Source organism: Pteronotus mesoamericanus, unplaced genomic scaffold, assembly GCF_021234165.1.
Source record: "Pteronotus mesoamericanus isolate MK-2021 breed Mesoamerican mustached bat unplaced genomic scaffold, CSHL_Meso_final contig_20, whole genome shotgun sequence".
In the NCBI taxonomy this organism is placed as follows: Eukaryota; Metazoa; Chordata; class Mammalia; order Chiroptera; family Mormoopidae; genus Pteronotus; species Pteronotus mesoamericanus.
The window spans coordinates 56,716,054-56,742,244 of record NW_026555085.1 but is presented as its reverse complement, the minus strand read 5'-3'; the positions used below and the strand labels follow the sequence as shown (position 1 = coordinate 56,742,244).

At 35.6% G+C, this 26,191-nt stretch overlaps 1 protein-coding gene and 1 pseudogene across 1 annotated transcript in view; one reads left to right on the top strand and one right to left on the bottom strand.

Annotated features, from left to right (window-relative positions):
* ASCC3 (activating signal cointegrator 1 complex subunit 3) overlaps positions 1-26,191 on the top strand; it is a 314,121-nt gene that overhangs the window by 145,960 nt on the left and 141,970 nt on the right. Inside the window, exon 14 of the mRNA XM_054569760.1 lies at positions 4,713-4,847. Coding sequence (XP_054425735.1) covers positions 4,713-4,847 — 135 coding nt within the window. The remainder of the gene's footprint in view (positions 1-4,712; positions 4,848-26,191) is intronic.
* LOC129067662 (peroxiredoxin-2-like) lies at positions 2,008-2,603 on the bottom strand (annotated as a pseudogene).

Sequence of the window (26,191 nt, the reverse complement as noted above, 5' to 3'; positions counted from 1 at the left end):
AGAATAGAAATCTGGTTGCATTATAAAAGCCTGGCCCATCTGGGAAATGATCTTGGGCCTATACTATTTATATAAAATACCTCAATATTTCTTGATATCATATGTTTAGGTAAATTAAGATTAGGGAATTTTTTTTTAAATAATCTTTGTAATGGTGGTTTTATTATTTTCCTTTTAAACTTCTTTTAATTTAAGAGAAGAAAATTAAGTTGGTGGTAATTATTAGTTTCACACAGTAGTCATCTCAGTAGTTGTTAATATGTATACCCCACCCCTAGATAGTCTTACTTACTTAATTGGTTTTAGGGAGAACCAAGAAATCTATTTTAACAGACACCAGTAGTGATTGTGATGAAGTGGTCCTTGGGCCTCAGTATTAGAAATTTTGAAAGAGATAAGCTTCTTCAAACTAATGCACTAAAATTATCAAAGGTAAATACTCCTAATACTGCTTTAGCCTCCACCATCCAGCCTGGACCCTGCTTCTGTAACCAGATCAGGCTGACTACTAGTGATTCTTTCTCACCATAGCAGTAATGCTCCAGTTTGGAGCCTTGGAACATATTATCATTGCGTGACTGGTGCTTAGTACATTGCTTGGCACACAGTAGGTATTGTGTAAATATCTTGGAGTGGATGAATGAAGGAGACCCGGGAGCTCTATGTTTAGCATTCCTGGGTTAGCTACATTCCATCCATCTTTTGGATCAGCTCCCTTGATTATGTGTACAGTTTTGTTTTCCTCCTTAAGGAGGAAATTTTAATTTAAATTATACACACCTTTTATAGACAGGATCATGTCTTGTCCATTTTCATCTCTCTCCTTTTAAGAGTATTTTATGGATACATGGCAGTAAATACTATGTAAAGACGTGTATATTTTTTTAAAATTGAATCCATCATACTAGATTCTCATCTCCATGAGAGCAGGGACCGTGCCTCTTCTTCACAATAGTTTGCTCAGGTGTTGGTAGTGACCACATGCTCTGGAATGTATAAATGAAAGAAAAAATTAATAGAGTAATAAGAAACTTTATTTTAGTTATGATTTTTAAAAATTTATTATTAATGAGGCTGTGTGTGATAAAATTTGTTTTTGTATAAGAGAAAAAAATTAGCCTTACACTTTTAAAAAGGAATTCACAGTTGAAATATCCCTGCCTTTTGCAATAGACAGGATAATAGAATTTGACAGATTCTGAAGTAGGGAAACTTCAACATGGCATTATAGTTAACAGAATTTTCTTTCTTACTAAGTATTAAACAGCTTTTGTCAGTAATTATGAAAATATCACAGTGATATTAAATGACAGTCTCTTGATATCTTATGAAGTAAAGATGTTTCCCCAGAGAGCTAGAGAACCTATCAAAATCAAGTTTTTTTAGTTGAAAATGAAAACAGAAGAATTTTCTAGTATCTTGTGAAACTTTTTGAAATAAATGTTATGAATGTACTCTTTAGAAATATTCTTATGATCATATTTTTCAAGACACATTATCATCAGCAAATAAGTTAGAGTTCTGACAAAGTGTGAAATCTCAAGCTTTATATCCTTGAAAACTGTGATTAACTTATGTAAAATTTCTCTAGATAACTTGCAGTGCTATTTTATGTTCTGGAAACACTGGGAGTGTTTCATTGAAGAGCTTCTGGTCTTCTCCAGATTATTTGCTCTTCTTTACTTTGAATACACCCTAAAAGAATATTAGTTATTTAAGCATTTCAGTTTCTTGAATGATTGTCATTTGAAATTTTACCCTACTGTGAATTTTTTTTTTCACACTTGTCCCTAATACTTTATTGGTCACCTCTGGACCTGTGCGTGGTTGGGCAGATCCAGGGATGGGTCACCATTCACCATTCATCTAGGAATATGAAAAGGCCTGGGACTAGCCCTTTAGGGTCACAGACTATGGAGTATGAAGGAGCAGATCTGTCCATTCCTGTGCCAACACAGGGCACCCGGGTAGGGGACAAAACCCCAAGCTTGGCACCTATTTGTTAGCCTAGTTGTGTTTGGAGAAGTATTCTTTGCTGTCATCCATGTTGGGCTTGATCGTGTCACTGCCTGGCTTCCAGCCAGCAGGACAGACTTCCCCATGCTCATCTGTGTACTGAAAGTGCTGGACCAGCCGAAGAGCCTCATCCAAGGAGCGCCCCACAGACAAGTCATTGACAGTGATCTGGCAAAGGACACGCCTGCCATCAATGATAAAAAGGCCCCTGTAGACAATCCCCTCAGCTTCCTTCAGCACAGCATAATCATGGGACAAGCTTCTGGTTACATCAGCCGGCAGGGGGATGTTCAGAGGGCCCAAGCCTCCCTCCTTCCAGGGGATGTTAATCCAAGCCACGTGGGTGAACTGCGAGTCCACAGAGACCTCCAGCACCTCGCAGCCCAACTTGCAGAAGGCCTCGGCATACTCACTGAAAGCGATGATCTCATGGGGCACACAAAAGTGAAGTCCAGTGGGTAAAAATAGAGGACCACGTACTTCCCCCTGTACTCTGTAAGCTTCACCTCCTTGAAGGTGCCATCCACCGCGGCAGTGGCCTGGAAGTTTGGGGCTGGCTTTCCAATGTGAGCTTTTCCAAGGGCCATGACTGAAAGCTGCTTGGGGACTGGTGGGATGCACAGTGCAGCAGACTAGCTGGCTCATGTTCTTAAAGACCCCTACTGTGAATATTAATCAACATTCCATATGTGGAGCATATTCTTTGACAACTTTATAAACAGACAGGATCTGTCCAGAAAGTATCCATCTATGTAATATGAAAAATGGAGGTATTTCTTGAAGAAGATACAAAAAACATTGTACATAGGACAATGACACCTCAGTCCCCTTCAATGGAGGCAACTTGGGACCTCGCACAGTTCTCCCAATCACCATCAGTTGCCCAATCGTATTTTCCTGGATCTCATCGACATTCTTGAAATCTCTTCACTTTCAAAGGTGATTTAGTTGAAGAAAAGCCAGGAGTTACAGAGTGCCAAATCTGGGCTGTAGTGGGGCTGAGTCACCTGAGTGATTTGATGTTTCTCAAAAAAACTCTGAGGGAGACATGATGCATTAGCAGGCATGTTGTGGTGATGAAGCTGCCAGTCACCTGTGGCCCTTAGCTATAGCCTTCTGAATCATCTGAATAGTTTCCCCAGAGGAATGTCCAAGATTAACATAAAACGTGGTGCAGATTTGCTGCTCCACTCTCTAAATCATTTTTAATGCAATAACCACAACACATGCTCACTCAATGGCATCCCTCACCCCCACTGGCTAGTACAGTAAAGTCGTCATTGTTCACACATGCACATTCCAGTCCACTCTGCTTGGATGCCAGGTTACATCGATGTCACACAAACCATTCTCGTTATATTAGCAATGGTTGGACTTTTTCCGGACAGACCTTGTAGGATTCCTGTGGGTTAATTACATAACATATGCTCTATATTTGTGTCACTCAGTCTCATTTCTGGCCAAATCCCAAGCCTCCTTCACCTGTTAACTTTTGTACTAGTTCTCAAAATGATCTTCTCTTTTATCAAAACAATCAGTTACCTGTCCTCCTAAATATGCAGCCTGCACATAACTCCAAAGTTCTAGCTTCTAGGAAAACATAACAGAATATGGGGAAATACTTGGAAGAAGAAGCAACAATTAGGAACATCACATGGCTGAGCCATAAAGGGAATGACATGGAGACTCCAGAGAGATTTAAAGTGTCATCCTAATTGGAAGCTGTGGAAAGAACTGGTCTTTAAGTCATCCAAAGCTCCAGACCGACTGTCCTTAGACTGTATGTTTCAGCGGTAAAGATGTCAAAGTTATCTAAAGATATGTTTATTTACACCATAAAAAATTGAAAAGGATCACTCAACCATATGAAAGACTAAAATTATTTTTCACCATAGTAATGGCTTTTGGGGGAGGCTGGGATTGAGCTGCATGTGGGAAAATTGAAGGAACAAAGAAGAAACAGGAGGAGAGAAGGCAGATCCTAGTAGGCAGCAAATACAGGATGCTGATTGCATGCTTATTTATTCTCTTCAGTTGCATTTAACATTCTGCCTGGTGACTGTCCTGGAAAGTACTATTGTCCACCTCTCTTTGACAAAGAGACACGTGCCTTTCCCCTAAATCGGATTTCCACAGTCACTTTGTAAATAATTCTACAGGAAGTTCTACCACTATAAAAAATTCCAAATACCTGTCTAGAAACATTTTTGTCTCCAGCAGTCCCCTAAACTGTATTTTAAGTGGTTCTTATTAGACATGATTTTGTTCAAGAAAAAGGGTTCTTTACTATTTTTGATTTCTTTAAGCATATTTATAATACTGAAAATTTCATTGACTGTGGAGAAGTAAAGCTCTCATACATTTTTTATACTCTGTCCCCATTATAGATGATGGTGCAAATGCATCATGTCTTCAAAAGAGAAAATGCACAAATTAAACTCCACATTTTATATAATCCACTAGTTCCATTTCTAATGTCTGCCAATTTATAGGCTAATAATAAATAAATTCATGTTACTGAATTTTATTTAACTTCATCCTACACGTACTTTGTTCTAAAGTAAGGAGATGCTGGAGAGTTCTTAAACTTGGGATTTATTTTGAAAAATTAATAGTTGTTTGTATACAGTGATTTCCAAACTAGTATTAAGCCATCTTTCAATGAATTTGAATATTAACTGCTTTCTTTATTTTAGGTGATGGTGTTTGTACACGCTCGAAATGCCACTGTAAGAACAGCTATGTCTCTAATTGAAAGAGCAAAGAATAGTGGCCAGATTTCCTGCTTTTTACCTACTCAAGGATCTGAATATGGACATGCAGAAAAACAGGTAGGGGACAAATGACAGCATTATACAGGAACTAAAGCACATAATGTCCCAGACATATCAGATACTTTATGTGTGAAAGATCCATGGTGTCTAAACTCTAAAAAATTAATTTTACAGATCTATTGTGTTATAATCTTGACTTATTTCTTGACTTAATGATTTTTCAAAGGATCCCAATGCATGTGTTCAATTATAACTTATTTCTAAATGGTTATAATTGTTTAATCCTACTCTTTAAAGTATAGTTAAAACATAAAGGACAGTTTTATAGAATATGTTATCTATATATTTATCATTGTTCTTTTTAAAGAATTAATTGACAATTTTTAAATTTCTCACTTTTAATTTCTTGGATTAGTATAGACAGACATACCTACATAAAAGCCCTTTTAAGAATGTAAAAGTTTGAATCCAAAAATTTAAGAACTGCGATACTATTCAGTATGTGCTCAAAGGACCTAAAAAGTGAAGGTCCTCTTTAGATATGCAGAACCTCAGGCCCCATTCCAGTTTTACCAAATGATTATCTGCATTTGAACTTGATCACCAGATGATTTTATGCCCATTACACTTTGAGAAGTACTTCTCTAGGTCATTTGGGTATCCTAAGATTTATAAAAGGTTTCATTTAATTATATCAAATAATAATGTAGATCAGCAGTGGGCAAACTACAGCCCAAGGGCCAAAGGCAGTCACATAAGTTTAACAGAAAACTGCCATACCCTTTTCTTTTGTGTGTGGCTGCTTTCTTTGCACAACAAGGGAAGAACTAAATACTTGCTATGAGGACTGTGTGATCCACAAGCCTAAAATGCCCTGACCCTAAGCAGAAAAAGTTTGCTCTGATTTATAGCTGTGAAAATAAATTTTCAAATAAAAAACTCTGAGCATAAAATGATAGTAACTTCAAATGATAGTAACTTCATAATATTTTATATGCAATAAGATTTAATTATTGTTTACTGAATAGTTGCTAGATGCCATTGTTCTATTATGCACTTTCACATTTATTAATCAATAAAACATATTTAATTTTTATGATTGCACTGTAAATTTTTCCACTTTTAATGCTATTTTAAATTCTGAGTATGATAATCTGATGCCAGTTGTGAATGTCAGATTCTCTTTCAGTTTAAAACTATAAAATGTATTCATTCTCTTCATTTTTTTATATTATGAAATTTCTATTATATAACATTTATGAATCAGCTTAGTAGTCTTCCAGTTATTTATTAATTATGAATTTATGAGAGTCTTTGAAAACTCAGGTTGACATTCATAAGTCTTAATTCATTTCTTTGGAAATACAAAGCAAGTCTAATGTGTTTCAAAGCCAAGCCTGGAGAGCCACCTTGTGGATGTCTGGTTATTCGTAGCTCTCAATTCTGAGAGCTCTCCCTATTCTGAATAAAGCAGGTTTATTATTTACTCATTATAATAATAATGTTTAATATTTATCAAGTGTTCACTAGTGCCAAGTATTGTTGTTATTATTTTATATAACTCAATTCTCACAACTACCTGTGATGTAGATTTGTATTGTTATCCTTTGATATGGCATATATGTAACTCAAATATAACATAAAATATTCTAAAGCATATAGAAATAATTTATATAGAGACTTTTTCAAATAATTAAGACAACATCATCAGACACAGATTCACAGATCACTATGCTGAAAAAAACATGGAGAAATGGGAAGTTTTAATATAGTTGGATAGATTTGAAAAATATGTAGTTACTTTTATTAGACCTTTTTTGGTATTTTTCATTGTACTTGATTTTTATCCTGATTTAACTGTTATTATTGGATTTTTTTAAAAGGAATGATTTCCACAACATTTATTAATAAATACAGGAATATCTGTCCGTTCACCATTATATTCCCAGCCTTTTATATAGTACGTGGCGGATAGTAGGAACCCAAAAATTACTTTTTATTTTTGCCTTTCTACTTATGAGACAGACATTATAAGAGATGTTCGCACTTTAATTTTCTTGTGATCAGCACCACTATTGTTTCTTTAAAGGTTCCTATCCCCACTTTACAGAGAAGGAAACTGGAACTGTGTGAGATAATAACTTTCCTGCACTCCCATGTAGTGAGCTAGTGCAGCCATGATTGGGGCTAGTCTGACTCCAAAGTCTACCCTTTTTGGCGCCTGTCTTTTTTTTTTCTTCTTCCTTTTTATTGAGTTTACTGTGACGACACTATAACAAAATTATGCAGATGTCAGGTGCACAATTCTACACCAAGTCAAGTCTCTGTCCATCACCATTTATCACCCCCCATACTGTCTTCCATCAAAAGCAAATAGGTGAAAATCCAATCTGGGTTTTTTTTTAAAGCCTTGAGGGCTTTGAATTTTTTTTTTTTTTTAATAAAATGGAAGAACAATTTTTAAGCACAGCCATATTCCCCATTTCTCCTAAAGAGAGATTCAAAAAAGTTGGCCACTCCACAGTGGATATTATTTCATAACAAAAGATAAGGAAATCTTCCTGAATGTTTTCTCACATCTTCAGAATTTATATTATAATTCTAGTTCTAGTTGTATTTTCTTCCTATTCCTTGAAGTGCTTTTTGAACTTGAATGGTATTAACATTCTAGCAATTCTAACGAAGCTATTACCATGATGATAGGGGATATTTCTTCCCACGTTTTTGAAAAATGGGAAATTAAGTACTCAAAACATTAAAATAAAATTAGGAGGTAAATTTCTTATGGTCATACATAGAAATTTAGCCTCATGGGTCCTGTTAATGGAAATATAACGGAATCCCTACTGTGTCCCTGTGATATTTTACCCCTGCGTGTTTAATGTAACCATCTTAAGTCCTGACTTACCAAATAAGGCTTTTCACAGCATTTCTTCACAGTTTTATTTAACACACTATAACTTTATTTCTAGAAATAATAAATAAAAACTGCATTAAGGAAATGGAAATGCCTCTCACGCTCTTGCGCGCCCTCTCTCTATTATGTGTGGTGTGTGTAAAAAGGTTATTTCTGTGTTTTATCTACAGCTCAAATGAGTCTTTTCTTCCTAGTAAGTAAAAATTATACTTCACAACTCCTCATGTCATTTCCATCTTTAATATCAGTTACCCCCCAGCTGAAAAATCTACCATATTTTCAAATTGTTCACTAAAACAATAAAATAGGGGAAGAAAAATGAAATACCTAAGAGTAGCTTCACCTGTAGTGATGGAGTGTCTAAGAATTTCAGATGAGGTCCTAAGCAAGAGATTAAGGGAAAGCTTTCATTGTGACTTTACCTCTAGAAGCCCTGAGGCCTTAAACACCCAAACATTTTGGGAACTTTCTCTTCTTTTAAATGGAATAGCAATGGGATAAATAACATCTATTCTAGTAGTTTACTATGGGGAACAAATGGAATTTGATCATTTCAAATGGATATGAAATTATCTTGGAACCTGGATGAACAATTATAAAACTTTACATATATTATAGAAATCTACTTTTAGAATATATAGTAATAACTAAATTTTAAAATAATGAAGGGATAACAAGCAATATGTATAAATTTCCCTTATATACCCTGCGTGTTATTACTTGCTACTCTCCCCAACAGAGATACTCTCAAAAAACCACAGTTTTGTGTGAAACAGAACATACCTCAGGGAAAAGTAGCAGCTTAACATTTACAGAAGAAAGTGTATTAAGTTGAATGAATATTTCAGTTACACTCTTCAGATTGTTTCACTCAAGATCCAGTCAAATAAATTTTTACCCTTAGGTACAAATTTGTTAAGAGATTTTAAATATTCTAGTGTGAATATGAGTGTTTCCATCTTCCCACCCACCCCATACCGTATATCCCTGATTTGTGAATTTTGTACATATATTAGTAATATTAAGAGTTTCTTTCTTTTAGCTAGAAATGGTCAATCATACAATAAGCCTCATGAATGTAGTTAATGAAGGTATCTACTAAGCAAATCATAAAACTGTGAAAAATCCAATAACAATACATATCCTCAAAACTACCTTAATATATCATTGTATGACTTTTTATTACCTAACATGTACCAGACATCTCCTGGTTTTCATATATGAGCTTTTACCTTTGCCTAACAGTGGAATCTGGCTTTGTTTCCAAATTTACTGATAGCTTTCTTTATTTCTTCCTTAGCAGTTTAACAGTATCAGTATAGCCAAATAAAATTAGAATTTCTTCCTGAAATAGAAGATACTTGTTAAATAAAGACTGTAGCAGGTGTCTGACATCTCCCTTTCTCTTGTTTTTTACTTTTAATCTATGCAAAATGTTACCCTCTCAGAGGTTATTTTTTCCTCCACCCTATCAACCACCTTTCCTTTTGGACGATAATATAACAATTTTACTATCTGTTGTAATCACACAGAAATAATGTCAAAAGTGCAGTATTGTTTTTAGGAGGAAATTAAATAAAATTTTAAAAAATAGAACTATGTTTTTAGTTGGATTTTTAGAAACATGACTTTTCTATTTTCAAAAGGTAGTAGCCTCTCAGAATAAAGGCTATGGATCCAGGCAAACCTGGATATTAATCTTGATTCAAATAGTCTAACAGAGCTTTTTAAATTTCTGAAGTTATAATTTACTCATATGCAAAGTGGCAATGATACCTATGTCTTAAGATTTTTGTAATAAATGAGGTGACAGATTCTGCCTGACACATAGTAGACACTATGAATAGTTACACATATAAGCTTTAAAGGAAAGGAGAGGACAGCTCTAAAGAATATTAGCTGTGATCACATTAAATTTAAAGCTTTTGGACAACAAAATATAATCTATTGAATTGCAGAAGGCAATAAACAGGTTGGAAGAAATATCAGTAACCAATACAACAGACTAGTTACTAAGTATATCTTTAGATGTGTTCCTGTTTAATAACCAAAACATCAAACTTCCAGTAAGTAAATGAACAAAAAGAGGAATCAGGTAAATAAAGTGTTGAAGAAAATAATTAGTACTTAAGGTTGTATAAATAATGGACTACAAATGCTCTTAAACCCAATACGTCATCAAAAACTAAAATGATAATGTCCAATCCTGAAGATGATTTGATGATTTGGCACAAGCTTGGATTTCCTGTGGCAAATACCAGTTCAGTCTTTTTAAAAAAACATTTTGGTATATATTTTAAGAGCCAAACTTTTTTTCACATTCTTGAACTTTGAAATCTTAAACCTGGCAATCTTTAAAGGAAACATTAAAAGATGAGTTAATACACATGAGTTCTGTTCCAACACATTATTTATTATGAAAAAAATACAGACACAACATAAATATCCAACAGCAGAGCAACTTTAAAGTAAACTATGGATAGGCTTTCAATTAAATAGTATATAGGTATTAAGAACAATGATTGGAGAGTATGTAAGACATCCAGTTCTACAGTAACAGGCGATTTTTTTTATTGTGTTTTTTTTAATTTATTTTTTCAAATACATTTGTCTCTGCCTACCCCCTACCACTTTCCTTTGCCCCTTCCTTCTTTCCCTCCCTTAGCTCTTCCCCTTTGGTTTTGTCCATGAGTCCTTGCTATATGTTCCCTGACTCTCCCCTTCCCTTCCCTTCCCCCGTCCCCCCTCCCTCCTTCCCTCTTGTCTCTCTTGATTTCTTTTCCTTTCAGTGTTGCTGGTCTTATTTTCCTTGCATCTTTGTGTTGTTGGTTAGGTTCCACTTATAGGTGAGATCATATGGTATCTGTCTTTCGCCCCCTGGCTTATTTCGCTTAGCATAATGCTTTCCAGTTCCATCCATGCTGTCATGAAGTTTAGTAGTTCTTTTTTTCTTTCTGCTGCGTAGTATTCCATTGTGTATATGTACCATTACTTTTTGATCCAATCATCTACTGATGGGTATTTAGGTTGCTTCCAACACTTGGCTATTGTAAAATTGTGCTGCTATGAACATTGGGTGCATAGGTTCTTTTGTATTGGCGTTTTGGTGTTCTTAGGGTATAGTCCCAGCAGGGGAATCACTAGATCATAACGCAGTTCCATTTTCAGCTTTTTGAGGAAATTCCACACTGCCTTCCACAGTGGCTGCACCAGTCTGCATTCCCACCAACAGTGGACTAGGGTTCCCTTTTCTCCACAGCCTCGCCAGCACCTGTTGTTTGTTGATCTGTTTATGATGGCCATTCTGACCGGTGTGAGGTGGTACCTCATGGCAGTTTTGATCTGCATTTCTCTGATGGCTAGTGATGCTGAGCATCCTTTCAAATGCCTCTGGGCCCTCTGTATCTCCTCCTTGGAAAAGCATCTGCCCAGGTCCTTTGCCCATGTTTTGAATGGATCGTTTGTCTTCTTGGAGTGGAGTCGAGTGAGTTCTTTATATATCTTGGAGATCAAACCTCTGTCTCATGTATCATTAGCGAATATATTTTCCCATAGGGTTGGCTCCCTTTTTATTTTGCTGATGTTTTCTTTAGCCATGCAGAAGCTTCTTATTTTGATGAGGTCCCACTTGTTTATTTTTTATCAGCAGCACACAAGGCAGAGTCTCAGTTTTTAAGACACACACATTCTCACAGAGGATTTAGAAATACATGTATGTGTAAAGCAAAGTGTTATGATACAAGAGAACAAACAGTCCAATGTGAACAAAAAGAAAAGTAATTCAATTCAAGCCAGTTCTTCTGTATTTCAATATACAGTAATAGGTGTAACGAGTATTCCAAGGAAAGGAGAAAGAGAACATGGGTAAAGAAAACCACTGGATATATTTGGAGAATGAGAGTGTTCTATTTTCACTGGAATGTCAGGTTCATGTATATTTTGGTCAGAATGTGGAGGGCCTTAAATTTCATGCTAAGAGTCTGGATTCTGTGTGCAGTAGGGAGCTATTGAAGTTCATTGGAAGAACCAAATTTTATGGCAAGAATTTAAGGACTGAAAAGTAGGATTGCTTTTCCTCCAAGCAGGGGAAATTTCCATAGCCAAAGTGTTCATTTCAATATATCTAACATACGGCTTACTTGGTGAGACTTTTTAACCCCAATGTACTTGAGAAATACTTGACCTACATCACTGTATAAATTTAAGGTGTTCAGCATGATGATTTACATATACAGTTCACCCTTGAACAATGTGGCGGTTAGGGGAGGTGACCCCCCCCCAACCTGGTGCAGTCAAAAATCTACATATAACTTTTGTTTCCCCCAAAACTTAACCACATTTGTCCCTTGGTATCCCTGGAGGATTGGTTCCAGGACCCCTGCAGATACAAAATCCAGGGATGCCGAAGTCCCTTGTACAAGATGACATAGAACAATGCATACAGGGAGTGGGCCCTCTGCATCTGTGGGCTCCCAACTGCAGACCAAAAATACTGTTTTCAATCTGTGGTAGGTTGAATCCATGGATATAAAATCTGGGGATACAGAGGGCCAACTGTGTATGTATTGACAAAAATCCACATGTAAGTGGACCCGTGCAGTTCAAACCCATGTTTTCCAAGGGTCAAGTGTTTTGTGAAATGATTCTACACCTAAGTGTGATCATATAGTTATGTGTCTTTTTACTGTTTGACTTATTTTACTTGACATAATGCCTTTAAGGTCCATCCATGTTGTCAGAAATAAGAGAATTTTCTTGATTTTCATGGCTAAACTGTATTATACATCTTTATCCACTTCATCCATTGCTGGACACTTAGGTTGTGTCCATGTCTTGGCTATTGTAAATAATGCTACTGTGAACATAGGAGAGCAGGTATCTTTCTAGTTAGTGTTTTTCCTTTGGATGTATTTCCAGAAGTGAAATGTAGGGACTATATGGTTGTTCTATTTTTAATTTTTTTTTGAACCTCCATACTATTTTCCTTGGTGGCTGCAGCAATTTACAATCCCACTAACAGTGCACATTGGTTCCTTTTTCTGTACATCCACACTAGCATTTGTTGTTGTCTTTTTGATGATAGCCATTCTAACAGGCATGAGGTGATACCTCATTGTGCTCTTAATTTGAATTTTCCTAATGACTAGTGATGTTGACCATCTTTTCCTGTACCTCTTGGCCATTCATACATCATCTTTGGGAGAGTGTCTATTCAAGTACTTTGCCTTTTTAAAAAAAAAAAAAATTGGATTAGTGGGGGGGGGGGTTGTTATTTTATTTGTTTATTTTTGCTTTTGAGTTGCATGAGTTTTTTTTATATATTTTAGATATTAACAGCTTATCAAATGTTTTGCAAATATTTTTTTTCCATTCTGTAGTTTGTCACTTCACTTTGTTGATGGTTTCTTTTGCTCTAGTTTTTTAGTTTGATGTAGTCCTACTTGTTTATTTTTTATTTCATTGCTTATGCTTTAGGTGTGATTTTTCCAAAATAATTACCAGTACCCATATCAAGGAGCAAGGAACATAGAAAGTGGCATTAGAATTTTATTATTCCTTTTGCTGTTATGTTTAAGTATATATTGTTTGCAATTACTTTTGTTCCTGTATTTTAGCATGTATTTTAGAGATATTGAATAAATTTTTTACAACAATTTGTACATCTTGCTAAGAAATCATACTGGTTTGGAAAAGTATATTAATTGGAATATTGTTGCTCTTGCATTTGAAAACACTTTAGTAGGAGAATCACTTTAAAGATAGATTAAATAAGTAGGGTCATTAAATATTAATGATGCAGAGATTTATATTGATAAAATTTAAAGCTGAAAATCACATTTCACAAGGTGATTATTTCTTACTGTATTTCAGCATTTATTTGAGTTACATGTAGTATTTTCAGCTACCTTCTATTATTATAAAATATTGTAATAGTAAAAAACATGAAGATAAAGAATGCAATTTTTTTTTTTACAGCTCTCTTTTGCTAATTAGGGTACTCTCTGGAATTCTAACTTGTTTCTAAATTGACTTGTAGTAATGTCAGGGTAGCCCATGTGAGAACCAAGACCATCTTTGAAGGAATGCTGTAATGTGGAACCAAAGATATGGAATTTTTCTTTATCCCAAGTTAAAGTGAATAATTGAGATGGCCAAAATGATATGGACATTGGTTATGGCAGTTAGGCTAGTCATTGTAAGTTGATTGTATACACATGTGCCTCAAAATGTTTTTAGTGGTGGTCACTCAGTAAATATTTACTGAGTGTAAGCTACATACTGGTCACTGTACTAGATCAATAGGTATCAAGATAAATGAATTCTGTTTTCAACCTGATTAAAGTGGATTGAGGAAGATGTGTTGTATCAGTCAGGATTCAGTAAAGGAAAGGAACCACTCTAGATACAGTTTGAATAGAAAAGAAATGAGGTACTTGCTAGAATGTTGGTAAGATGGGAAGAGTAGGAGCGATTCACTGGAACTGTTGAATTAAGAACAGGTGAATCGCTCCTACTGATGGTGAAATATGCCACTGGTGTTTTAATATGAATTGCCTTGAATCTATATTTCCTTTGGGTAGTATGAACATTTTAATGATGTTAATTTTCAATCCATGAACATGGTATAAGCTTCCATTTTTGGTGTGTTCCACAATTTCTTTCTTCAGTGTTCTATAGTTTTCCAAGGACAGGTCTTTTACATCCTTGGTTAAATTTATTCCTAGGTACTTTTTTTTCTTCTTGCTATAGTAAATGGGATTTTTTTTCCTAGTTTCTCTTTCTGATACTTCATTGTTGGTGTAAAAAATGCCATCACTTTCTGAATGTTGACTTTGAATCTGCTACTTTGCCGAATTCACTTATTAGGTTGAGTAGTTTTTTGGTGGAGTCTATAGGGTTTTCTGTACACTATCATGTAGTCTGTGAATAATGACTGTTTTACTTCCCCCTTTCCAATTTGGATGCCTTTTATTTCTTTTTCTTGTCTAGCAGCTGTGGCTAGAATTTCCAGTACTGTGTTAAATAAGAGCACTCTTGTCTTGTTCTTGATCTTAAGGGAAATACTTAGTTTTTGCCCATTGAGTATAATGTTGGTAGTAGGTTTCTTGTATATGGCCTTTATTATGTTGCTATGTTGTGCTCCCTCTATTCCCACTTTGCAGAGTATTTTATCATAAATAGGGGCTGGAAAAGCTACAGCCACTACTACAGATGCCTTTCAATATTCGTGAACAAATAAATGAGTGTTCAGTACATCCACTATAACTTTCAGCCCTCATTTCTCCAAGGTCTTTCTTGCCAGCAAAGAACAATAGCAGGAAGATGGTTTCATCTTTACCTGTATTGCCTAGTTCTTACCTGAGTGCATCTAATTAGAAGATTGGATTTTTACATCCAGTATCCTGAATACAAGAGACCTGAGAAACAGGTTTTTACCTTCTTGCTCATACAATACAGGAAGACCTCACAGAAGAAAGTGGGAGGTGTGTGCTGATTAATATTCTTTGTTTTAATTGAGAATTAAAATATATTTAGGAAGAAAAGTAGCTGTCCTTTTACCCTTATGGAGCTTATGTTTTGTCAGGACAGAAAGATTAATCAACTAATTACATTATTTTAATTGAATTTCTAATAAATAATAAAGACGGACAAAGTGCTAAGAGAAAGTAAAATTGGGCAATCTTAGCTAGACTGGTAGTGTTAGAAGAGGCTTAGCTAGCAAAATGACATTTAAGCTGAGATTTGGAGGTTAGGTGTTTACAAAGCAGAAGTATAGCAGCAGAGTGTTCTAGGAAAAGTTTCAGACAAAAGAAAATAGCACACTGAAGCAAGTGAGTAAAATCAGAATTACTAAAACATAGAGAATGATGGAGAGTGGCAGACAGTAGGTTTATAGCAAGGGCCAGGTTGTGAGGGCCTTGTTTATCATGGTACAGATTTGGTATTTTGTCTTTAAAGCAATGAGTTATGATTACAGGAATTTGAGGAAGGAAGTGGCATGATCAGAACTATGTTTATAAACAAATGATTATTACATACAGGCAGGGCAAATGAAAAAGGGAACACCAGTTAGAGATGTTGATTCACTGGGGAATATTTGGGAAACCGAATTGCTAGGACTCAATGATTAGTAGGATGTAGATGATTGAGGATCTAGAAGTTTCTGTCTTCCAAAAGATGTCTGGCTTGCATTGTTGAGTGAGTAGTTGGGTCATTTATGAAGAAAAGGAGTAGTAGAGAAAGATACGTTAGGATGGAAGGACATGCTGAGTTTGAGATATCTAGTATATTTAGAGATGGAGAGTAAGCATCTGGATTAATAAAAGAAACAGTCTGTTTTGGTGGGGAAACCACAGGAGTGAGTATGAGTGGTGAAAGAGCCTGGGACTAGGTCTTCAGGAATCCTAGTATTTAATGATCACATAGAGGAGAATGAGCGAGCAAAGGAGCCTTCACGGCATTGGAGTAAACCCAAGAAAGTATAATGTAATATCATAGAGGCACAGGAAAAGAGTGATTCAAAGAGGAGAAAGTGATCACCTTATATGTAGTGCTGCTGTGAGTGGTCAAGTAATGTGAGAGTTACAAAACGTTCACTGTACTTAGCAACATGGATATTGGGGACCTTATGTAGAGCCTTTTTCATTCACATAGTGGAAAGCAAAAAATAGGTGAACTTTGTTGTTCAAGTACAGATATCAATACTAAGAAGTTACTTTATATACAAAAGGAAAATGGATGGTATCTGCAAAATACGAAATAGAAAGGTAGACATATTATGTTTCTTTTGTCTGGGAACTGTTCAAGAGGGAGTGAGAAAGGATTGAAGTTGATTGATTATTTTATAGGAAAGAAATGGAATCACAGATAATATAAGAGTCCTGAGAATTCAAGAGGCATGGGATCCAAAGAACAAGTAAAGATTTTCCTTAGATAGAAGTTAGGGTACTTCTATTATAACGGAATTGGGAAAGTTAAAAAGGTGGGTCCTAATGCAAATAGGTTATAGGTATATGGCAGAAAGGTGAGGGAGTTTTCTGTGATATAATGAGTTTCCTTTGTGAAATAGGTGTTAAGGTCATTCCCTGAGAGTCAAGGGCAATAGGTAATCAGGAGTTAGTGGAGAGAAAATAAGTGTCTAATGTAGACATTGTGAGACATGTGAGAACAAACTGACTATAAAAGAGATCACAGAATTCCAGTGTTAAGGGCTTGTGGAGATTGTGATCGTGAATTTAAAATGTTCTCACGTCACCCTTGTATGTAATTTTTTGCAACCACTAGCGACCTTGGGGGGAGGTCATCTGAATTTGGCATTTTGCCAGTCTGTTATAGCAAAAAGTTCTGTTACCTGGATTGGGTAAAGAACAAGAATAAGGACTGGGGTGTGGATTGGGGGTGAGGGAGGTGCTGAGTAGAATGAAGGTAGAGAAATTGTGATTGGAAGTATCATTAAAGATGAAGAATGAGCTTAGAAAACTTAGTTGGGCAAACTTGAATTATAGGAAGCTTTGGTCAGAAACTGAGATTTTTGTACTAGTGATTTTAAAAGTCACACAGTTGTGGGTTGATGACAAGTCTAGAATATAATCATTGGTCAGCTGAGGTGGGACAGAGGCCATGGGAATTGAAGGGTGAGGGGTTTGATGTCCACATGACAAATACTGTCACCTAAGATGATGATAGTAATTGGGAAGGACAGAAGACAAGGTGTCAATGGGTATTAAGTCTTCATTGGGTAAGTCTGGTGACAGAGCCACATATATTGAACCTTAAAGGAACAAAGGTTCTTACAAAAGGTTAGTACACACCGGTTTGGAAATGGTGATGGACAAGAGAGACCTCATCTCCTGTCACTTGAGAGTCATTCATGGGAAGCAGAGTCCATAGAGGGGAGTCAAGTTTCAGTTGAGGCAAGGTGGGAAGAGAGACATCATAATGTTTTGGATATACTTTGCTGGTCCCTGAGTGGTGCTTCCAGAGAGTAAAGTGGAGAATGTCATATTCTCAAGTGGAAAAAATAGTACAGAGGATAAGGAATTGAGTCAAGAGCAAAAAAAAAAAAATACCAAGATTTGTGGGAACAATAGTGCAATAAACCATTGGTTCCCATTGCCTGTTTCCATGCCAGATATCAAAATCAGAATCTCTGAAATGAAGGTCCTGGAAGTTTTAACATGATCCTCAGAAATTCTGAACTTAGCCAGGTTTTCCTGCCTGCCTCATGGGAAACAGAGCATTACAGGTTATGACTCTCTTGACATAAATGCCAGAGGACCAATTTTCGATGTCTCAGTGAGCATGGTTTAAAGTGAAATAAACCTTCAAAATAGAGAGAAGAGAATGGGTGGGAAAGATGGCACATTATATTCCTTAGATCTCTAAACTCCAATGCCCAAAGGGAAGCCAGATATTGGTTTATCCTCCTGACATGTAAGCAGGTCCGCTGTCTTATGCTGATTAACATGATAAACATTGAATGATAAGAATATAACTTAACAAAGATGAGGGCTTTATAATACTTTTTCTAACATTGATAAAGCATGCTGACTAATAATTGTGAGAAAGAATGGGATCATTTGGGAAAAAATATTTGCCTTTTCCTAAATTTTCATTTTTATAATGGCAGTCATTTTTTCCTAATGGATTTGAAATTACCCACAGTGAAGCATACCTTATCAAGACAAATTACCTCGAAAGGCTTACAAAAGTCACCATAAATCATTTATGCAACTTCGTCATACTCTTTTATTCACAGTCTGTGTCTGACCTGAAGGTCTTGCATATGTTTTGGTCTTATGTTGAACAAAACAAATTTGTTCTCCTGTAATATCCTCAATCGCTTGCTGTCAACCTTTTTTATCAACTTTTTTAATCATGTATTTGTGTTAATTTGGAAGTCAACTTTTGAAAGTGGTTACATTTTAATCTTACTCATTGATTTTTTTTTCTATTTCATGAGTAGGGAAAAGATATGGCAAGTCATGAAAGGAAGCCATGTATACTTTCATGGGGAAAAAAGAATGTAGTACCCTCTGTGTGCTAATGGATTATTTTAGCAGTTGTCCATTCCATTCTAATTTGAGCGACTACCAAATTCCTGTATGGGAAGTTCACTTCTGAAAACTGGAAATATAAAGCCAGAGGAGACCAAGCTTAGACAATTCTTAAACTACACGTAGTTTACTTTTCACAGCTGGTGTTCTTTTGTCTTTTGTGCTGAAGTCCCATGTCTAGAAACACTCATCCAGTGAGTATAGTATTGGATCTTGAATGGCCTCCTTTGAGAATCCAGTGCTCTGTTGAGAGAATGTGAACAAGATGAACTATATCTCTGCAGCTATTCAGAGGATGGCAAAGCCTGGATTCCAGGTAACAAGGGAACAAGGTAGAAAATGGATTATCTGGACACTTCAGAAAGCAGCAGTATCTTGTAATAAATTTAGCTCCATAAGTCATGGTCTTCACCACCTCTTTTCCATTCATTTCTCCAAGTAAAACTCCAGTTAAAAAGCTTCTTGTTTATATTTCTTTCAAGGAAACGTTTTGTACAACTGCCATTGTACATATTTGCACATGAGATTTAATGTGAACAGATTGGATAGTGTTAGACACACTTTTATGTTTGTTGCTCTTTTCACTTAATATATATGTCAAAGAGATCTTTCCAAATCAACACAGAAAGACCTGATCCTGGAAACAACTTCTTTTAACAACTACATAGAATGCTACAATATGGACATTATCATAACTCGCTTACCCAGTCCCAGCTTGATGGATACTTGGTTGTTTTCAGTTAATAATAAAATAAAATAATAATTATTTTATTGTTAAAAGTGCTGTAGTAACAAATTCTTGCTCATACCCTTGGCAGTTGCAAGGATATCCTTTGGGAAAATTTCTGGCTATAGAGTTTATCCAGCAACATGGTACATGCATTTAAAATTTTGGTCAAGTGTTCCTAATTGCCCACTAGGGAGATTGTTCCAGTTTACACTCCTCAAATCATAACTTTGAGGAAGTTACTTTGTTCACATAACTTTGCCAGCACTGGGCAGTGTCAGAGTTTTTAAGTTTATGACAGACTAATAAGCAAAAATTTTTAAAAAAGTTACATCATTATCATTTTAACTGGCACTTCTTTATGAGTGAAGCTGAGCACTTTGCATATTCGCCATTTGATTTTTATTTGTTTATATATATATATTTACCATGCTGAAGTTTTTATCAGCTTATAGTCTTTGGGCTTTGCCTTGCTTATAAAGGCCACCCTATTTCGTCCATGATCTTCTCCAACTCTTTTTTTAATTTAATTTATATTGCTAGGTTTTAATCTGTCTAAAACTTATTTCATATAGTAATGGACCCATTATCTTTTTCTGAATATTCCTCATTTCTTCTGTTGATTTTTAAATTTGATATAACATACAAAATTCTTGTATTTGCCTGAGTCAATTTCTGGACCTTCTCTTCTAGTTCATTGGTCTTACTGTTTCTTATCTGGTATAGAACTGTTTTACATATTCTCTTTTTATAATATTTTTTAAATGTGGTTGGGATAAGCATCCTGATTACTTTTCCAATTTTGAATTCTTGCTGATAAATATACAGGTTTGCTTTTCAAGATGAACTTTAGTGTCACCTCCAAGAAATCATGTTCACCTTTTAGTAGAGTTAAATGCATTGATTTTACAGATTAACGTAGTGAGAATCGGTATTTTTTACCAAATCAAGTTTTCCCATCTCAAAAGCAAAGTATATCATTTTATTTCTTGAATGTCCTTCAACATTATTTTAATGTTTCTTCATGTAAGTGCTACTTACGTCTTCTTTCTGTTTTTGATGGGTGTTATAAATGTTGTATTTTCTTTCTTTTACTATCTGACAAGTTATATTTAGAAAGACCAACTGCCACCTTTCCTAATTCTCTTATTTTAGTTAGTAGATTTGAGTCAAGCCTCAATTTTCTGAATAAATGTTCATTTCATCTGCACCTAATAATTACTGTGGCCTCTTCTTGTCCAGTACTTACACTGTTTGTTATTTCCTCATACTGTATCTAATTCTTTTGTCCAGGACACTGACAGGCTGGTAAACAACTTTACCTTGTTCCCAATTTTAATTGTCATACTTCTAATGTTTTACTATTAAATATGGTTTGAGGTAGACATTGTCACATTTACTCATCAAGAGTGAATACAGCCTTTTTTCCAGAATTCAGTGCCTGGAGATGATCATGCGTTTTTTTCTTCTTTAGCTTATTAATATGTTAACATAAGTATAATTATAAATATTGCCCTTGCATTCTAGGGCTAAACAGTAGTTAGTGGTGGTGTATTGTGATAAATTCTCTTTTATAAAGTTCTTTACTATTTGTACCAATATTCTTAAGAGAGATTTCTCTATTCTGTTTTCTGCTTCTTTATCAAGTTTTAATAATAGGACTATAACACTGCCTGTGAAAGATTAATTGCGAGACCTCTATCTCTGTGCTGTAAGGCCTCTTAATAACAGCAGAATTAATTTATCTTTTAAAAGTTTGAATGCCCAGGTATTACATAGCCTTTAGGTTTTCTTCCATTGCTTTTATATTTTAATTTCCTTCGGTATTAATATTAGTAACATATTTTCCTAGGAAGTCATCCATTTCAAACAGTTTTTCTAATGGATATTATAAATAATGTTTCAATGAACATAAGGGCACAAATATCTTTTCAAGTTAGTGTTTTTGTTCTTTGAATAAATACACAAATGGAATTGCTGGGCCATATAGTAGCTCTATTTTTAATATTTTGAGTAACCATCATACTGTCAAAGCAACCTAGGTGTCCATTGAATGTGGGGTGTGGTGTGGATTCATGTAGTGTGTATGGAGACACATATATACATATACAGACATACTATGGAATATTAGCCATAAAAAGGAATAAAATCTTGCCATTTGAAACAACATGGATGTGGTAGCATAATAGAGGGTATTATGCTAATGAAATAAGTCAGACTGAGAAAGACAAATATTGTACGATTTCACTCATTTGAAATTTCAAAAAACAAACATACAAACGCAACAAAGCAGACCGAAAAGCACAGGAAACAGACTGCTGGCTTCCAGAGAGGAGAGGATGGAGGGATGAGTGAAAAAGTTGAGGGGGGGAATGAGAGTTACAGACTTCCAGTTATAAAATGAATTGTAGAAATGTAATGTACAGGAGGTTACTGGACTCACTGTGGTCATGTTGTAATATATATAAATGTTAAATCGCTAGGTTGTACACCAGAAATTAACATAACATCTTATGTCAACTATCCATTAAAAGAATAAATAAATGGAAACAAATAAAAAGAAGTGTATTGAATTTTATAAAGTACTCTTCTGGCTCTTTTAAATCATGTCATATTCCTGAAAATTTTTCTTTTTTTAATCACTGATTTCAGGTTGTTTTGCTCATATACATCTATGTACCTACTTTTGCTTAGAGGCTAGATAGGAAATATTTTATGCCTATAGACATATGGTGTCAGATATAACCATTCCCTTCTCCTGCTATTAGCTCAATAGCAGCAATAAACATTATTTAAACTAATTGATATGGATGGGTTCCAATAAAACTTTATTAACAAAACAAGTGGTTGGAACATAGTTTGCCAGCTCCTACTGGGCAGTAATAGCCATTGTCTATTTTTGTTTAATATTTTTTTAAAAACAAAAATTTTTGTATTATCGATTTCAGATTTTTTAAATAAAATCCTATTTTAACTTTATTTGGACAATTTTTCTTTGTTACATTTTTATTTTTCTAACTTTTTAAGTTAGATGCTTAATAATTATTATTTTTATATGTAGTTACATAAGTATTTCAACTGTGGTATTTTCTGAGAGTACAACTTTATTTAGTCTGTTGAATGCATTTGTTGTGTGGCGTTTTCTTTAATTTTAAGACTTCTGCAATTTTAGTTTTTATTTCTTATTTGTTAGGAAATAAATAAGAGATACATGTAGAAAGAGAGTTGTGTGTGTTCCAGAGTCTTTACGATGGATGTCTTCTGTCTCCTGTCCCAGCTGAAGCTTCTTCCCGCTTCCAAATGCCCAGCCTGAGGCCTAAGCGGGGGCTTTCCTTATCTCATTTTCCTTTGGTGCATTGAGTGCACCAAAGCAACGATCATCTGAACAATCTCAGCACTTTCCTTTCCTTCCTGTCTTGCCTACCACCCTTTCATTCTTAGTTACTTTATAACCTACTTTAGGTGATATTTGTTTCTCTTGTCTCCCCCTCCTCACCTGAATTGCTAAGTAGCCCCATAGCATCCAGCCTCTGGTCGTTTTTTGTTTGCTTTTTATTGTTGTTGTTTTGTTTTTTTACCCTCACCTGAGGACATTTCTTCATTGTTTTTAGAGAGATGGGAAAGGAAAGAGGGAAATGTGGATATGAGAGAGAAGCATTGATTAGTTGTCACCCACACATGCAACTGGGATCATACGCATTCGCACCCCAGGCATGGGCCCGGACCAGGAGTCAAACCCTCAACCTTTCAGTTACAGGATGACGCTCCAGCCAACCTCAGTTGGCCTCTTTTCTTAATACAACTATATAGTTACCTCTCTAAACATTAAATCTCATACTGCTTAAAAATTTCAGTTGGCTTCCTTTTCACAGATGCTTGGGGCCATATAAAACCTGACCCCAATTCTTCCCCGCTTTATTTTCTTGCACTTACCGCATACTACCTGAACTAATACCTTCCAGACACATTGTACTCCTTCATTAGTTCCAGCCTCTAAGCTTGTTTATCCTGCTGTCTACATTCCCCTGTTTAGTAGTATATCATTTGTCCTTCACTAGTCACATTTTACACTTTCTGTAAAGACTTCTTGCATAAGACTAGCAGATCACTGATTCATTCATTCAAGAAATATGTAGTAAGTACTAGCTATGCAGAAGATACTGTGCAAAGTGCTAGCAGTACAAATGCAAATAAACCATGCCATTCTTCATCTAGTTTTAGCTGTGTCCACATGCCTCTATTATAAACATTTCATAGTTTGTAGAAATTATTTGAGTATAGGTCCATATTCCTCTCTGGTCTGAAGATTATCCAAAGCTCAGATTTTGTCTTAAATGTGTTTGTATTCCTAGGATCAAGCACTTGTTAAATAGGTGTTTCTTATTTAAATCACCTCTTCTTTGGTTCCTTACAGTGCACCTTTTTAAAGTTACACATATGTTTCAGCATATGACCCAGCAATCCCACTCCTGGTATCTACTTAGAGAAATCAAAATGTATGCATGTACATGCAAAAAAGAACCCCACCAAACCCTACATGAATGTTCATAGAGGCTCTACTCATAATTTGCCCAAACTGGAAACAGCCCAAACATCCCATCAGTGGGTGACTGGATAAACAACTGATGTATTCATTCATACTGTAGATAGTCAGCAATAAAAAAAAGTGAACTATTGACATTACAACTTGGACCAATCTCAAAGGCATCAAACTAGGTGTAAGATTGAATCTAAAGCATTCTTGACGTGAAAAAGAAGTATAGATCTAGAGAGCAGATCAGTGCTTGCCAGGGATTATAGGTAGGTTATGATTTAACTATAAAGGAGTAACACAAGGGAACTTATTAGGGTGAAGCAATTGTTTTATATCCTGATTCTGGTAGTGGTTGTACAAATTGAACTTATGTTAAAATCATATAACTGTACCAAAAGTGGAAAAATAATTTTACTGTATAAGAATTTTTTAAGTAAGATTTCAAAAAGTATGTATCCCAAGACTTCATTCCCAGGATTTCTAGTTTATTAGTAGTGAGCTAGGGCAGATCACAAATGGCAAATTCAAATTCAAAGACAGAGAAGAATGAGTATCCTTAATAGTCTTATTTTAAGATTGTTGTCATTTCAAGTCTCTACTGAACCAATAAAAAAGCAGTGCACAGAATATTAGCAAGAATAGTGTTGAAAGAGAAGGGACTCTTGGTGCCTCTTAGTTCCTCATGGAGACCAAGCTTGTTGAAACCACCTGGTCAGGTGCTATGTCAACACTCCATGACCTGCCTGCTACCTTCTAAGAATATTCTTCACCACAGTTACATATTTCCTGCATTTAACTTCTGAGTCATTGGTGTCACCAGCCAAGACCTACCTCAGATGGAGCTTGACTGAGGAATCTGCATTTATAACAAGCATGTCAGGATATCCCAGTTCAAAAGTCCACAGACAGCAGATTCACTGGAAACAAGCCAGTCCAGCAGCATTATTTGTACAATACGTCTCCTTCAAGCAGTATTTTCTTTGTTTCCTCTGTTAGCTCTTACTCTTCATTTATGAATATTAAAGAAAAAATAGAGTAGGTGAGATGTTTCTTCTCTCCCTGCCCTGGGCCATGAAAGAGCTCTGTTATATTCTAGCAAATATTCCACAGCAGACTTTATCCCAAGTCATCCCATATTCGTGAGATTGACAATGACAGTATCTCATGTCTGAAAAGAGGAAAGTGGTGGTAATATGATCCAAAGTGGTATTTAGTTGTAAAGTGTATGTATAGTATGATTTCTGAGAGGCCGACCACTCTGCACAAACATGAAATAAGAATATACATCCCTTGAAACTTGAAGAAGATAGTCTTTTCATACACATGTATCTTGTTTGAGTCTCCATCTCAAAATGTATGTTGTTATTTACTTGGCTGGCCACTAGATGGTGGGATTTGTTAATGTATTACCATCCATTTTATGTTTGAAGCAGATTTCATGGAGTGCTATTTTCTTATATTATTTTCTGAGTAAAAATGTTATTAACATAGGAATTTAAAATTTAAGTGACCTTAGAGATAATCAATGTGACAAAGTCTGCAGTAGAACCACAGACTCCTGAAATCCTACTCTCCTAAAAACTATGGGAAACTGTTTCAAAAGAAGATATTGAAATGTTTGTAATGAAAATTTTAGAGCAGTAGCCCATAAATACAGGATGTGATGCACAAACATCAGCTTTGACTGTATAAAGACTTATGTTAATCTTAAGTCTTTAATTTTGCAGAAAAATTTTCTCCCATTGTATAGTGAGTCTTCATGGGATTTTGTAAAAACTGCTTTAGCACTTACACAGACCGCAGATAAGTGGGCCAAATCCCACCGCCGACCTCAGGCCAGCTCAAAGAGCAGGCACCAGAAGTGAAGTGAGTGTATTCAGGGCAGCCATGAGGTTGAGCTAAGGCAGGTGTCAGCACCCTGCCATCAGAGATCAGTAGGAACACGCGTGCAGGTGAACACAGTAGGTTTATTGGCTTATTGCTGTGATGAAGAGTATGCCATGCAGAACTATAGCAGCATCTCAGTAAGAGGGAGAAAGGCTTCCAAGGCAGTGGGTCTGAATATAGTGTCACCCTGAGGTGAGTGTGGATTTGTCAGAAAAGGGACATAGAGAAAGAGTTGGCCCTTGTAGCTTGCTAAGTGAGGGCCTTACGGTGTAAGGACTC